General features: G+C 51.9%; 1 protein-coding gene across 1 annotated transcript in view; it reads left to right on the top strand.

Moving 5' to 3' along the window:
* The first annotated feature begins 1,581 nt into the window (after positions 1-1,581).
* Positions 1,582-16,321, top strand: part of WIPI1 (WD repeat domain, phosphoinositide interacting 1) — an 18,450-nt gene continuing 3,710 nt past the window's right edge. Inside the window, exons 1-11 of the mRNA XM_009069804.1 lie at positions 1,582-1,765; positions 3,044-3,213; positions 5,668-5,764; positions 9,942-10,039; positions 11,034-11,126; positions 11,413-11,483; positions 12,153-12,260; positions 12,647-12,811; positions 13,047-13,154; positions 14,465-14,586; positions 15,310-15,410. Of these exons, the coding sequence (XP_009068052.1) occupies positions 1,582-1,765; positions 3,044-3,213; positions 5,668-5,764; positions 9,942-10,039; positions 11,034-11,126; positions 11,413-11,483; positions 12,153-12,260; positions 12,647-12,811; positions 13,047-13,154; positions 14,465-14,586; positions 15,310-15,410 (1,317 nt within the window). The remainder of the gene's footprint in view (positions 1,766-3,043; positions 3,214-5,667; positions 5,765-9,941; positions 10,040-11,033; positions 11,127-11,412; positions 11,484-12,152; positions 12,261-12,646; positions 12,812-13,046; positions 13,155-14,464; positions 14,587-15,309; positions 15,411-16,321) is intronic.

The raw sequence follows: 16,321 nt of genomic DNA, 5'->3' as shown, positions 1-16,321 counted from the left end.
CCTTTATCTCAACCCGGGAGCTTTTCCCCTTCGGATTCTCTTCCCCATCCCGTTGGTGGGGCAGTGTGTGAGCAGCCGCGTGGGGTTTGGTTGCTAGCTGGGGTTAAACCACGACAACCCTCGTGGGAAATCCCACCCTCGGCACGAACACCCTGCGAGCCCCGAGGGAGGCACAGGCTCGGAGGGATCGCTGGGTTTGCCCCCCAGGCCGAGCTGTAGAAGGTATTTTTGGGATGGTCTCACAGTGACGCTGTGTCAGGGCTTTGTTTGCTCACCGCGAGCCCCACGGAGGCTGTTGGTGAGCAGGCTGAGCCAGAGCGCAGCCCCAGCACCGCCCCAGGACAGCAGAGGGTTTCCTTGGAGCCTCACACCGTTACTAACCTGTGGTTTTCCCGCTGCAACTGAAGAACCATCTCCAAGAGGGACAACAAACCTCCCAAGCCACACACGGATGTGGCACTCATAGCCCAGAGCCAGCCCAAGTCGCGGGGAGCAAGATAAGGATCAGAGATATCAACCTCACACCTGGAAATGCCATTTCCGTCGCAGCACTGATTTGCATGAGCTGTGCCCAAACAAAAGGTGCTTTGAGGGTTGGCAGTGTGCTGCTGCCACCAGCCTGTTAGTGTTCTGGGCTGGCTGCTGTGTTAACAGATAGGTGTTGCTGCTTACTACATGTGGAACAGAGCAGAGACAGCACTTGACAACACTCTGCCCACTACCCTTAAGAGGAAAAGCAAAGCTCCCACAGCCCTGACAAGTCACTGTGTCAATAGAGGTGGATCAGCCCTTGGCTTAAGAAACAGCCCCTTTGTCTCCCAAAGTTCTGAATGAGGCCTCCCAGGTGGATATATATATATCTGTTTTCTCCTCCAGCAGCCACAGGACAATAGGAATGGATGAGAGTTTGCTGTCTCACAGGGATATTTGCCTTCTGTAGGCTTCGATGAGCTCAGGTGGAAAGCTGAGTTCTTGAATTTGTTACTTATATGAGTTAAGTTCAGTGTGGGAACTGAAATGGTGTCTTCACAGACCACTGTGCCAGGAACTACTAATTTCCCTATGTCAGGGTTTAATCGTGGCCAGCAGCTCCACACACCCAGTCACTCACCCATGGTGGGATGGGGAGAGACCCAGAAGGGTAAAACTGAGAAAATTCCTGGGCTGAGATAAAGACAGTTGAATAATTAAATCGAAAGTCACACAAGAGCAAAGCAAAACAAGGAATTCATTCCCCAATTCCCATGGCAGGCAGGTGCTGAGCCATCCCTGGGAAAGCCAGGGCTGCATCACACCTAATAGTGACTTGGAAAGACAAACACCATTTCTCCAAACATCCCTCTCTTCCTTCCTTCTCCCCAACATTTATACACTGAGCCTGATGCCATAAGCTCTGGGATATCCCTGGGGTCCATTGGGGTCAGCTGTCCTGGCTGTGTCCCCTCCCAGTCTCCTCACTAGTGGGGTGAGGAGCAGCAAAGGCCTTGACTCTGCAAGCGCAGCTCAGCAATAACAAAAACATCCCTGTGTTATCAACACTGTGTTCAGCACAATCCAAAACACAGCCCTGTCCAAGGTGATATGGAAATAAGGACTGTATTCCAGTCCAAACCAGCACAGCCTGTCCACAGGGACTCTTGCTATCACCTGGAGGCCTTAAAGTTTTTGCTTTTTCTTTGCAGCTCCCTGGCAATTGGAACCTCAACTGGATACAGACTTTTTTCTTTAAGTTCTGTGGAGCACCTGGATCAGGTCCACGAAAGCAGTAAGTCTCCTGCTTCCCTGTGGAGGAATATTGTCCACCAGTGCTTTAAACTTGTGGGAGTCCTTCAACTTTGCTAGAGTACAGCTTCTTTTCCACTGCTGCCAGCCTGACAGCAGCAGTTTGTCCTGCAAACCAGCATTCAGAGGTAGTTTCCCACTAGCCTGTTTCAGATCCATGCAGAGGAGACTGCAGGCTCCCAGCACAGCTGCTGGATACCTCACAGGCTTTTAATCCAGTGTGGTATTTACAAGCAAGATGTTTTTAACAGGTTTCCCATGTAAGAAGGTCATTCACAGCAGGCCTGCAGCTACTAGCTGTGCTCAGAGCAGCATGCAGAGCACTTAACAGCCCCAAACAAGTCAGGCCTCATGGAGCATGGACTCCAGGCTGGTTCAGGCCAGAAGTGTTGCAGCTGAGATGCACTAAAGATAACACTTCCCAGCTGGGATATGCTCATATCTCTCCACTGGCTTTAGGAGGAGCCACAGCAACCAGACATAGCTGCAATCATCTGGAGCAGGGTCCAGGCTCCTTTCCTCTCTGTCTCACATGGTAACTAAGCTGCTGTACAGCAGCAAGCAATAGATTGGTGTTAAAAAGGTGTTTAGGAGTTTGGATTGTCCCCAGAGTCAGGCCAAAGTGAGACAGGTTCCTGCTGGTGTCACACTCAGGGTGATGGGCTGAGGCACAAGCTGTGGGACAGCCCTTGTACCTCTGACACAGCCCAGCCCAAACTGAGCATCATTCAGGGCAGAAATCATAGCCCCTGATGCTTTAGGTGCTGACCCACCAGGACCATGGCAGTGGTGCCTTCTCAGTGCAACAGGAGCCATCCCAAACACAGTCTCTGCATGACACATCAAACTACTGTTTGCTTCCCTGAGGAGGCCAAGAGAAACCAGACAGCATGAAGAATAAACAGGAAGCCACACAGCTCAATCCTTACCTCAGGAAAGTCCCTGACCAAGCTAGCTGAGCTCCTCCTTTTGATATCCCCTTCCCAAGGATTAGCTTCAGCTGGAGGGCCCTGCCCAGGAGAGGCACAGCCACTGTTAAAGGGAACTGACTGAATTCCTGCCTTCAGGGGAAGGTCCATTAACCCCTTCCTGCTCTGACCTAAGTGTTTTGTGCCAGGTATGAGAAATTGTTCACAAAAGCAGACGTTGAACACCTTAGCACTGAGCCTTCCAACCCAATTCCCTCTTGAGTCTTGTTGCTGCAATCAAACCAACCACGAGCCAAGCTAAAGGTTCTGCCTTCCTTCCCTTGTGTGCCCAGATGAAATCCCAGATGTTTACATCGTGGAGCGTCTGTTCTCCAGCAGCCTTGTGGTTGTGGTCAGTCATGCCAAGCCACAGCAAATGAATGTCTACCACTTCAAGAAAGGGACAGAGATCTGCAACTACAGCTATTCCAGTAACATCCTGTCCATCCGGCTGAATCGGCAGGTGAGGCTGGGAAAGGGGTGAGCCAGGGTTATCCCACTCTGCCTCTTTGCTGCTCTTGCCTTTCCAGCTGGGAGCAGTGGCAGCCTGAGCAGGTCCATGAAGTGGGGCTGGAGGGGTGGTTGCCTGTCCTCTCCTACCAGTTCCACTTGAGAGGCCTCTGCCAGGAGCAGGAGGACTGTGGATATCATCCGCCACAACTGTTTTCCCTCAGTAAAACAAAGCCAAGTCCTTGTTTTTGTAGCACTTACACAAAGGCTTTTTGTCATCTGCCTGCTTGCCTGTTCAGCACACAGCTCTGCCAAGAAAACACCTTTTCATCTTCCTCCCTCCCTTGGACTCCACATCCTGACTTCAGGCCCAACTCTGCCATCTTGGTTGCGAATGAGACTTTCAAAGTTGGTAACAAGACCCAGGAGTAACTTGAACTCCATGGATGAGGCAAAAGGCTGTGTCCCAGTACTGTTAACAGCCTGGTTTTATTTTTAAAGGTATAAAAGCCATCCAGGCCACTTAGAAAAAGGCTTTTAGAGTGTTATTCTCTGGACTGACACAGCCTCATGCAGCCCTGAGCCCTTTTGGAGGATTTTAAGTCATCTTTTGTCCATAATTATTTTCCAAGTATATGCCCTAAGAAGCAGAGGACATTTTACAATGAAGAAATAAGCAGTCTGGGTAATTGTATATAATCAGCCTCTCCTCAGTTAGCAACAGTGAGACCTGCAGTAAGACTCTGGGCTGAGCTTCCAGTAAAGCTGTCTTTGACCAGAAGTTCCTGTGCTACAATTAAATCTGTCCTAAATTGATTTTTTTCACTTAAACTTCCAATGGAACTGGCAAAAGAAGGACTCCCTTTGAATTGCAGATAGATGTGTGTGTATAAAAATAAACTGAACTTCCCTGGGTTTTCACTCACAGAAACCCTGCTGAGCTCTTTGGAGAGGTCTGAGGTGTTTCTCTGGCTGTGTCCACCCCTGGCCCATTTCAGCCCTCAAAACTTATCTCAGTTATCTAACTTGATCTATGTCAAACTAAAGGAAGAGCTGGTGAGCAGTAACACTTGGTACAATTAGCAGTGCCATAACCCTGTGTAGCAATCCCAACACCAGCACCTTTTCTGAGGCTCTGTCTGTGTGCACAGTGAGGATAAAACCCATCCCACTGCCCTTAGCATGGGCTAAGGGCTGCATGGAGGGTAGGAGGAGAGAACCAGCCCTCTCCAACTCATGGTGAGCTTGTCCAGGCCTCCTTCACTCCCAAACCCATCACTTTCCTGGATTCTGTCCCTGTGGGTGCCAGCATCACTGAGTGCAGCTCCAGCTGCTGCTTTGCCATCATCTGGAAGCCTCCCTTCACCTGGACATCAAGAGCAGCCCATTCTGGGAAAGCACATGGTGGCTTTGCTGAAATCAGCTGTATAAATATTACTCTGCTAGCAAGTTGATGGCTGTTACTGTAGAAAAGGCAAAGTCTTCCTGGAAATGCAGAATGGCTCTGACACAGCCCCAGATGCTTTTTTTTGAAAGAGTTTGATCTGAGAGTAATGGTGGAGGAAAGCAAAGATTTTTCTAATGTGGGTGTTTCAAGTTAGTGACTAAGCTCCACATTTAGATACTAAATAAGTGGCCTCATTTCTAAAGAGGTGGAGGCTTCCTGGACATGGATTTGGGTGCTCCAACTTCAGGATGGATGGAGTCTGGCCTTAGGCTTTTATTGGGAGGCTTCAGTGCTTCTGGACACTTGGCACTAACAAAGGTGAAGCTGTGAACTTGCTGGACTTAGCACAACCCTCCAGCCAGACCCAAAGCCTCGTCCCAAAATAGGCCTGTTTGCAAAATGCCTCGGTGGTAACACGGAGAGATCTGGACCAAGCCGAGGCACAAAGCTGAGTGGCCATGGAGAGGGTGACCCACTGCTAAGGTTACAGTATCAGGCTTCCATTTTCCTTTTGGCCTTTCCTCCCCGTGGCTTGGCAGCTCCTCATGGCTGGGTGGGTGACCTGAGGAGATCACTAGAAGAGGTACAAGCACATGAACTTGGGAATACCCAACCCCTCAACCAAGATGGTGTAAAGACCTGCAAAGAAAAGTTGGGGTAGGGATAGGATACATGGCAATCAAGGTCCATGGTGGGGAGTAACCCTCATGGGTCTTCCTGTCCCTGGGGATGTGGAAGATCAGCTCTTAGAGGAGCAGAGAAGAAGTCGTGATGTTTTATCTGCTTTCTAAAGCAAGCCCAGATGCAGGCAGCTCTCAAAAGGGGTCATACAAACCCAAATGTTGTCCAGTGAGAGGGGATGGAGAAGCAGAAGAGATTGTTTCTGTTACATTTCAGTGTGTGAGAAATTCCTCTTGAGTTTGACAGTGAAGGTTTGGGTTTGTGAACTGTGGGAGCAGCAGACAGAGGCACTGTGCCCGTGCTGGTGAGGTTCTGTGCATGTCCCTTGTGTCCTTGCAGAGGCTGGTGGTTTGCCTGGAAGAGTCAATTTACATCCATAACATCAAGGACATGAAGCTTTTGAAGACTATTCTGGATACACCTCCAAACACAACAGGTAAGCATGGGAGAACAGTGTGAAAGGGAGTTTTGTACAGCCACAACACTTGTGTTAGAATTTAAACCAGGCTGTGGCTTGTGGATCCTAATTCAGCACTGGTGAGCCAGAAATGCATGGAGGCAGTCAGTTGGGCTTGGGAGAGCAGAAACTCTCCTCTGTCCTGAGTAAAACCCTCCTCTGTCCTGAGCAAAACCCTGCTCTGTCTAGAGCAAACCTGGCTCTGTCCTGAGCAGATGCATCAAGGGAGAGCCAAGATGGGCAGCAGGGTTTGACTTCACCTCCCAAGTTTGGTCCCTCCCTGTCCTCACATGATGTCTGTGCAGCTCACAACATCATGTGGTTCTCTTCCACGAGCACAAACCCATAAGGCAGCGCAGAACTGCTAGTTTCCCTGCACATATAGGAGGATTTGAAATTCTCCCTGCCCTTCCTTCACCACTTCAGAGTGTCCCATGGCAACATTGCTCTTGGGCCAAAGGATCCCTGTTCCCCACACTGCTGGTGAGAGTCAGCACTCCCTGCAGACCTGTGGTTAAGCAACTTCTCCTTTGGCCATGGCTATGCCTTGCTTTGCTAAGGTAGAACACTCCTGTGATCACTCCCAGGCTTGTGGTCAGCTCCCAGAGTGATTAGTGCTGTGAAGATTCACCCAGGGCACGACACAGCCAGGCACAGCTCTTAATTCCCTGCCGGGGAGTTCCCAAGAGCCTGAGCTGCCACCTGATGTGATTCCCTGTATTGTGCAAACGCTAGGGGCAGGGCAGGTGGCAGCAGAGCAGATCCTCTGTGTTGTGATCACTCCCAGGCTTGTGGTCAGCTCCCAGAGTGATTAGTGCTGTGAAGATTCACCCAGGGCACGACACAGCCAGGCACAGCTCTTAATTCCCTGCCGGGGAGTTCCCAAGAGCCTGAGCTGCCACCTGATGTGATTCCCTGTATTGTGCAAACGCTAGGGGCAGGGCAGGTGGCAGCAGAGCAGATCCTCTGTGTGCTGAGAATCCGGCTCGGCTTTCCTGATGCTGGCTATTTTTAGCTGTGGAGAGGGAAGCTTGGCCTGGTGCCTGCGGCAGTGCTGCCCTGCCTTGCTGAGATATCCCGCTCGGTCTCAGCCTGCACTGTCGTGTCACGAGTGGCTGATTGGGAAGTTGCTGATGCTCACGCCTGGATTCTGTGCTTTCAAGGGATGCTTTTCCAGCAGCTCCCCTGACCTACTTCAGGTCTCAACAGATGGTCCTCTCCACGTGGATTAAACATGCTAAACACTGCAAATATAATTAAAGTTTAAAACCTTCCCGAGAAGGTCTGGCAGCGGCAGGATGGACAGGGATACCCAGGCCTGGAGCTGCTCTATAGTGGTGCTGAAGGATCAGGTCGTGGTTTAAGAGCAGCAGCAATCAGCTGGGGCAGGACTGAGCTGCTGTGGATCACAGGCTTCATTCTGGCTTAGTGTTTTAAAGCCCTCTGACTGCAGCAGCTGTCATTGCAATGAGCTGAGTGACAAGCACGGTGCTCCCGTTGTCCCTGGGCCATCTGCCTTGGTCTACAGCCTGACCCCAAGGTCAGTGTGTCCAGGAGGTCGAGGCAGTCCAGTCTCACTGCTCCTTGTGGACTGTGGATCTGTGCTGGGAGGTGGAGGATTACACAGCAAGCATCATCCCCCTAAAGTGTGTGCCACCACTGTGACACCACCACAGTGAGGACCAGGATTTGCTGCACACCTACTGCCCAGACACAGTGTGATCTCTGGCTCTTCCTGACCAGCACCTGACTCCTGATCCAGCCTCCTCCATGCAGGAGAGCAAAGTGCCCACTGTGTCCAAACCTGTTGTTTTTCATGTGTGCTCAAGCATCTTGTTTTTCATGTGGTTCATATCAGGGGCAGGATTTGCTCCAAGGAGGTCACAGTGCTTGTGGTGATGTGTGTACCACGAGGGCACATCTCAGGGATGACTGCAGCTTTGGAAACAGCCTCATGAGGCTCCCACATGCCACAGATGTGCCTGGACCTGCTGGCCTGGGGGCAAGGCTGGGCATTCCAGACATGGCAGCTTTTTTCCATACTGTTTAGATGCCACACCTGTGATGTGGCACTCCCAGAGGTGCCACCCTGAGCAGTGCCAGCCTCCCTCCTCCCTCCTGAGCCCACCACTGCAAGCACCAACCCTCAGCATGACTGGAGGCTGCTGAGAGCAGAGAGCATCTTCGAAGGCTGCCCATGGCCCCTGCGATCCTTGTTCTTTGTGTGTCCCTGAGGTCAGCCCAGTACACTCACAGCTGTGTTTTCCCCTGGCCTGGTTTCCCTCCAGCCTCTCCCAGCCAGGCGTGGAGCAGAGGGAGCTGGTGACTCACTCCAGCCGCTCAGAGCTCGCTTTGTTTAGCTCCAGCCTTCCCTAGATCCTCCACCGAGGGAAAGGGCTGTGCTGATCCCCACTGTGCTGCCTGGGTCAGGGAAAGACCATCCGGAAAAGACAGGATGCTCATCATGAGCAACATCTCTGGACTGTCTCTGCCTTCCTGCTATTCCTCCCTCTTTAATTGCCTTTTAACTGCTTGCACTTCTCTGCTGCCTTGCTCTCTGTGCCTCTCCCCAGTGCGCTATCCCTGGCACGTTCATGCCTCTGGATCGATGGGGAGTGGTTCCTTGGGGCCCCCTGGCCGATGCTGCAGCTCCTGGCTCTGCCGTGGGCTCTTTGTTTAGTTATAAACAATGACCTAAAACTTCAGCTGATCCTTCCCCACGGCTGGGCCAGGGCCAGAGCTGTGTCCTGACACGGAGGTTGCATACGTGCGGCGTGTGGGTGTCCTGTCCAGCACTGGGGCAGCATCCCTGGCCGTGGTTTCCTCCACACGTGGCACTAGGTGTGTCTCTCCCACCGGGGTCAGGAAGCACAGGTCATGCTGAAGTCTCCAGTTGGGTTTAGTGAGGGCTGTGAGCGCGCGGATGTGGTGCAGGAAGCGAGCGAGGCACGTTCTGTGTGTGACAGGATTCCCAGGGATGGCTCCTCAGCCAGCAGCAGTGATGAGAGGCAGGAAGAGATGCTCTTTTCCGAGGTCACCTAGGGGACAGGCGGATGGATGTCCCCACACACGTATCTATCCGTCCCTGTCTCGTCCTGTGGTTCCTGCTGGCGTTGAAAGGGACGTTTGGGAACCTTTGTGCTGGGGTTGGCACCAACCCAGATGGCTCTTAGGGGGAAGAATTCCCCCTGTGCTTAAAATTTAGCTACATTCGAGTGCCTTGTCAGCCAGAAACTCCCTGACTGCTGTGGCATTTGCTTTGTCTTTCTTTACTTCCCTTTTCCATTCAGAGCAAAAGGAAATGGCACTGCCCAGCTCTGCAGCCCCTGCCTTGCTGTGCCAGGCTGCATACTGGGGCTGCATCCATACTGGGACTGCAAACATACTGGGGGTGCATCTGTACTGGGGCTGGAAACATACTGGGGGTGCGTCTGTACTGGGTCTGCATCCATACTGGGGGTGCAAACACATTGGAGGTGCTTCCATACTGGAGGTGCATCCATACTGGGAGTGCATCCAGTGCGTCTGTACTGGGTCTGCATCCATACTGGGGGTGCAAACACATTGGAGGTGCTTCCATACTGGAGGTGCATCCATACTGGGAAGTGCATCTGTACTGGAACTGCATCCATACTGGGGCTGCAAACATACTGGGGGTGCATCCACTCTGCGGCTGTATCCATACTGGGAGTGCATCTATACTGGGGCTGCAGACACACTGGAGGTGCTTCCATACTGGGGGGTGCATCCATACTGGGGCTGCAAACATACTGGGATTGCATCCATACTGGGGGTGCATTCACACTGTGCTGCTCCTCTGAACTTCCAACCCAGCACCTACACTCTAAGCACATCTGGGGGTGCCCAGATGTGGCACCTATTCCTGCCTTCTCCAGGGAGGTGGTTAAGGGGCAGAGACCCCAAAGCAGGAGCTGAGCTCCTGGTGTGTTTGGGGAGGCTGAGGACACAGCCAGCCGTTCTGTCCCGGACCAGCAGATGTCCCCACGTTCGAGGCATTGCTCCACGTCCCACGCGGTGCCGCACACTGTCCCAAAATGAGACAGAGCCTGAACCCCCCACCGTGTCCATGGCCGTGGATCTGCATTCCATCCTCCCCCAGCACACGGCCTCACTTGTGTCCCTCTCTCCCTGCCAGGTCTGTGTGCTCTCTCGATCAACCACGCCAACTCCTACTTGGCTTATCCGGGCAGCGCGAGCAGCGGAGAGATCGCACTTTACGACGGAAATACTTTGGTAAGTGCGAGGCTCAGCCTTTGGATACCGGCAGGGACTGAAAACAAACAGAGCCACAGCAAAGCCAACGGGGCCCTGGGGAAGCATGAATAAATACACTCCACTGAGCTGGACTGCAAGGAAATTGCCCAGGAGGCACATTCCCCATCCCTCTTGTGTGGAGGCTGTGCAGAGCCTCTGTGATCAGGACATCCATCTCCTGGTATGGGAGGTGCAGGGGAATGTGACCCACTGCCCCACAGCCCGAGGGTGGCTGCCAGGCTGGCACAGAGTTGCCTATAGGAGCAGCAGCAGCATATCCCATGGGAGTGATGTGACAAGCATGGCTCAGGGAGGGTTGGAGCTGTTCCACACACGCAGCACAGGACCTGGAGCAGCCACTTTGCCATGTCGTGGTCTATAAGGGCTGCCAGACCCAAAGTCATGGAGAGGGCAAAGTGTCTGAAGTCCCCTCAGGAAATCTCCCTGGCTGGATGCAGGGTCATGATTATCTGCTGTTTATGCCAGGGCTTTGGATTACATAAGGCTGTGGCTCTGTACGTGCAGCAGGAGCTGAGGATCTGCAGCAGGGGAGGAGCAGAGCACAGGGGGAGAACACTCTGCTGCTGTGAGAGGTGCTAGCGAGGGCCTGGGCTCCCTGCAGGCAGCAGGGTGGTGTCACTGCAGCAGGATTTGCTGTGCAGGGAGCACAGCTCTGATCCTCACTCAGCAGTGCCAGGGTGTCCTCACAAGCCTGGAAATCTGGGGAAGCAGAGAGCTGAGGACCTCTGCCCCTGTGGTGAGCTTGCTGCAGTCACAGTGGCCGTAGGAGGTGGGGAGTGAGCTCAGGGCAGAGATAAAACACTGAGGATGTTAAGGGATATCATCAGCACAGTACAGTCCCGTGAATCCATATCAGCAGGCCTGGATAGGTGCAAGGAAGGGAACACCCTGCTCTTACACAGTCCAAGGAGCAACGTGTCGCTTTGCACTGACATTACCTTCTGCCCTACAGAAAACAGCCTGCACCATTCCTGCCCATGATGGGCCTCTGGCTGCTCTCGCCTTCAACTCCACTGGCTCGAAGTTGGCAAGTGCTTCTGAAAAAGTGAGTGTGGCTGTGAACACCCTCCTTCTGCCCAGGGCTGGCAGGGGGTCCCAGCCAGAGCTGGTGCATCAGAACCTCTGAGCTGCCCATTCTTAAACATAGCCAACAGAGAAGGGTCACTGGAAGGACTTTGAGTGGTCAGAGGACGATGTATAGGGATCAGATTGAGGCCCACTGGCAAACAGGAGGAGCCTTTCCACATCCTGAGTTTCCTGGGTGTGTCAAGGAAAGGGCTCATGCTCCTTGGCCTGCTCCTGCATGATATTTCCATTTGCATTTTTTGCAGGGCACAGTCATTCGTGTATTTTCCATTCCTGGGGGGCAAAAGCTCTATGAATTCCGACGAGGGATGAAAAGGTCAGTTCATTCTTCTGTCGGTGACGAGTACACAGAGAGCTCTCGGAGCCCAAACATAAACAGAGGGACAGGGCAACGTCAGATCCTGGTGGCTTTGGCATCTTTGGAAGATGGAAAACAAGAGTGAACGTATCAGCTAGAAATGTCACTGTGCCAAGCAGCCACACTGTGCCCAGCTGCCTCGGGCCAGCTCAGTGAGTCCCTTCAGAGCAGGAACAGAGGTGAATTCACTCCATTTATTCTTTCTTTCTTGTGATAATGAAGTCCCCAAAGTTATCAGGCACCCTGGCCCTGCTGAAGCAGTGCAGGAGATGCTGTATGTATCCCACTGTTCAGCACTTTGGATACCCTCCCTGGCCTTTGCAGTACCAGAAGGTTTAGCTGCTGTAGCAAGGCCAGCACAGATGTTCACTCCCCAGGCAGCTCTGTGAGCAAGGACACTTCCACCTCTCTGGCTGTTTGTCACTAGCTCCAGGCTCACCCGAGCCCTGCTGAGCAAAGGGGTTAGGGAGCTGCTACTCTGTGAGCCACAGGCTCTGCAGCAGCTGGGCAGGGTGCTCCTCACCATGGATGGGGCTCCTTCCTCCCCATCCTCTGGGAGCCAAACCCAGCAGTTCCTCTTGAATGAATTGCCCTGGAGTGACCAGTCCTGTCCTTGCTTGGCCCTAGGTATGTGAACATCAGCTCCCTGGTGTTCAGCATGGATTCCCAGTTCCTCTGTGCTTCCAGCAACACGGAGACCGTGCACATCTTCAAACTGGAGCATCTCACGGACAGGTGAGAGGATTAGCCTAGCTTAACCTGCCTGTCCCAGGGTTGTCTCTGCTTTAAAGGTTTGCTTTTACACATCTGGCCTCTGTGTCCTCCCCACATTCTCTCCATGAGCCACACCAGCTGCAAACTCTTTGGCTTTGTGTCCTGAGGGACTTAATCCTTGGAAAAGCCACACGCTGCATCCCTGCTGTCAGCCTCTCCAGGCCTGCTCTGGGTTCATTAGCTGCCACTGTGTTCTGCCTCCTTCCTGTGTCAGCCAGGCTGGTGCACAATGTGTGCAGAAGGAAACCCTTCACCTCTGTGAGATCAGGATCCTCTGGTCTGTTGCTGATGTTTTTGTCACGCTGATTGTGGTAACCACACCGATGTTGCTTTGTGACCCCCCTCAGCCGGCCAGAAGAGCCTCCAACCTGGAGTGGTTACATGGGAAAGATGTTCCAGGCTGCTACCAACTACCTCCCTGCTCAGGTATCAGGAATGATGAGCCAGGACAGAGCCTTCGCCACTGTTCGCCTGAACATCTCCGGACAAAGGAACATCTGTGCCCTCTCCACGTACGTACTGAGAGCTGCATCCCTGAGCCAGCCCAGCCTGTGAGCAGACACAACATCTCTGCCAAACACCATCACCACAGCCCCTTGGCTTGTCCTCTGTGAGCAGACACAACATCTCTGCCAGACACCACCACCACAGCCCCTTGGCTTGTCCCCATGGCTGCAGAGCACACGCTGTGGGTGCTGCTGGGCCTGTGTCTGAGCTTTTCTGGACTCATGATGCTTTTCTCCCCAGGATTCAGAAGCTGCCTCGGCTGTTGGTGACTACGTCAGATGGACATCTCTATATCTATAACTTGGACCCACAAGATGGAGGGGAGTGTGTCTTAATTAAGAATCACAGGTAACACACCTCATACAGAGAAATTTCACCTGACAGCACAAGTGGAGCTTTAGGAACATTAGAACTGACTTTGTGATTTGAGCTGCCTGATCAAACAGACATAGGTGGGAACCACAGCAGCAGGCAGAGACATGGGGCTTCTTTCAGAAGAAACCAGAGACATCTCAGATCCCATGGCAGCTCTGGGTCGTCCCAGCTTAAACAGCAGACATGGGCAGGCAGTGCCACAGGAGATGCCTCTGGCAGTAGAGCACTGACCACCGTGGTGGCAGGAGAGCAGAGCACCTTCTCCAGGCATGACTGGGTGCTAGAGAGCTGACTTTGGGGGTAGAATGGTGTGGAGTGACACTGGGAGCTTCTGTCAACAAAAGCTTCATGCCAGAGCAGGAGGAATTTCTTTGCAGAAATGGTTATTAAGCATCAGAAGGGGCTGCCTAGGGAGGTGGTGGAGTCACCATCCCTGGAGGTGTTCAAGGAATGAATGGATGTGGCATTTAGTGCTCTTGGTCTAGTTGACAAGGTGGAGATCAATCACAGGTTGGACTCAATGACCTTAGACGTCTTTTCCAACCTAAATGATTCTGTGATTCTTTGTCAGCAGAGTCCTCCCTGCCACTGCTCAGTCTGTATGCAAATCCCATTAAGCACATAACCCACACACACACATCTGGGCTACTTGGCTGCAGATGTGAAGCCTTTGGGGTGGGGTGTGGTGTAACATGTGCTCTGAGCTGGGAGGTGGCTGGCAGCCAGGAAAATGCCAGCAGCCTTCTGAAAAACCACAAAACAAAAGCACTTCAAAGCTGAGCTGTCCAGCATGCACTGCCCACAGCCCCCAGCCTTGGCATGTGGGTTCCTCTTAGCATCAGAGGACTGAAAAGGGCCCTTGGGTCAGGAGTTACGTTACGTCATACGATATCTCTGCTCAAACTCCATCCTAAACTAGCCAGGGCTGCTTTTCCCATCTAGTCTGCTCCTGCTGGAAGCCCTTTGGAGCCCCCTCTGTGATTAGAAGCACTGTTTGCCATTGTAACCTAAAGCTTTTGTGGTCACTCTGTTCCCTTCTGTTCCTGTGCCAGCATTGTCCTCTAGCTGAAGTGGTGCTTTCCCTATCTCCTGCTTCCCCCCTGCTTTCCTTGTGGAGCACAATGCTCCCCTGTCTACAGTGCTGCTGGGGCTGCAGCAGGGCCTGCATGTGGTGATGTGCTTCAAGGAGATGTGGATGCATGGGCTTGTCTTAGCCAGAGCTGGGAAGGAACAGTTGGGATCTAAACTAACTCCTCTTCCCTCTCTTGCTCCTGTACAATTAGTCTGCTCGGCTCAGGAAAGATGGAGGAGAACAAAGAAAATGACCTTCAGCCTCCAGTACCTCAATCTTATGCAGCAACTGTAGCCAGACAAAGTACAGTGCCTTCAACTTCGACCATGCCAGGTAAGCACCACATGTGCTCTTCCTTGGGCAGAAACCATAGAGCCACCTGGGGCAAAGTGGAAGGTCTCCTAGATTCCAAGGTTTCAACCTGAACCCTTGTGCAGGGCAAACTGGGGCAGCAGGACTTTGGAGCTCACCTGGTTCATCCTCTGCCACAAAAACAGACCAGCTGCTCTACCTCCTAGAGCTTCTCCTTGTGCAGAGCTGTGCCACAAGACGGGCCCAAGGCAGAGCAATAACCACATGCAAGCTCCACAGTTTATCAGACAGCAGCTGCTGCCAGGTGGTTTCCAGGAGTTGAGACTGTGGGTGTAGAAGTCAGGGCTCACTGTTTTTGTGGTGAGATCGCGCTACAGATTCTCCAAAGCTGTCACACCTTACCCACAAAGCCAGCACTAAATGGCTGCAGGAGAAGACTGGGTGACTATCTCATTATGTTCCCAAGTCTAAGATCCACATACAGATACAGGTGTTGCTCTGAAATTTGTTCTCACATTCGTGGTATGAGGAGGAAAGCTGCTGCCACAGGAGCAAGCTGTGTAGTCCATCCATAATCCATAGTGTTGATGGAGATACCTTCCTCTTCCTTAGTCCCCCAGAGCTCTGCCAAGAAGCCAGAGAAAGCAGATCTGTGCTAAAGAGGTGATAACACAGTGTCTGCTGTTTCTTTCCAACCTCCTTCCATCCATTTATCCATAACACTTTGTGGTTTTCCTTGCACAGGTTACTCAGAGGATGGTGGTGCCCTACGAGGAGAGGTTATCCCAGAGCACGAGTTTGCAACTGGACCTGTCTGTCTGGATGATGAGAATGAGTTTCCTCCTGTGAGCATTCAGCACCCCTAAAACTGCAATTGAGCCCTCACTGCTAAGAAGGAAGTAGTAACCTCTTACAGAAGAGATTCCATTGCTCCCTCCTTGTCCCAGCTCCCTGTGAAGCCGAAAATAACTAAGTCAGTTATAGGGACAGTGCCAGGAAAATGACACCCTCACTAAATGACAGCTGGGAATGGGACAAAGATCAAACCTACTGATTAGAGATGGATCTGAACACACTTGCTTAAGTGCAGAGTGATGTTCAGATCCAGATCTAACCTTTGTGCCTTGAGCAGATTTCCAGTATTACCAGGAATAGCTTTAATTGGAACAACACCAACATCTAGAAATAAAAACTTAGTACTCCCTGTTGCATTTATAGTCAGTTGTACTAGTGTGTGGAATGCAGCTGGAACATAGCTGAACCTCACCAGTCTCTTCATTTCCAAGCTAACTGAGAGGGAAACTCCTTTTCCAAGTACAAAGATGAAAGGAATAACAGAGTTTTAAACTGGTTTATGATTTTTATATGGCATTAGCTCAGTTACCACTGGGAGAAGATACTGGATTGTTAAAACTAACTTAAGCCTGGCAGTGTCTTTCCTGCTCCTTTTCCTATTCCACACTCATTTGTTGTGTTATCTAACCCCTAACTGGACAGATGTTGGTCTGTGCTGTGATCTGGTTGTAATCAGTGGTGTCTTCATAATAGTAATGCATTAATACAGCAGAATATTGTAATGGATTTCAGGTTGCAGCCTTGGCAGGCTTTAGAATCCCTGACTCCATTTTCACATATCCTGCTCTTGGAGTTTTGCCTGAAAAGGAGGAAGTAAAAACGATCCTGGGATTTGTTCCATGTGCTGAGCTGACCTCTGTGAGCCACGTTCCTATCAACTGATGCAAAGTGTTACTTAGAT

This window comes from Acanthisitta chloris, unplaced genomic scaffold (genome assembly GCF_000695815.1).
Source record: "Acanthisitta chloris isolate BGI_N310 unplaced genomic scaffold, ASM69581v1 scaffold31752, whole genome shotgun sequence".
Lineage (NCBI taxonomy): Eukaryota > Metazoa > Chordata > Aves > Passeriformes > Acanthisittidae > Acanthisitta > Acanthisitta chloris.
The sequence above is the reverse complement of the archived record's forward strand: the minus strand, read 5'-3'. Positions and strand labels throughout refer to the sequence as shown.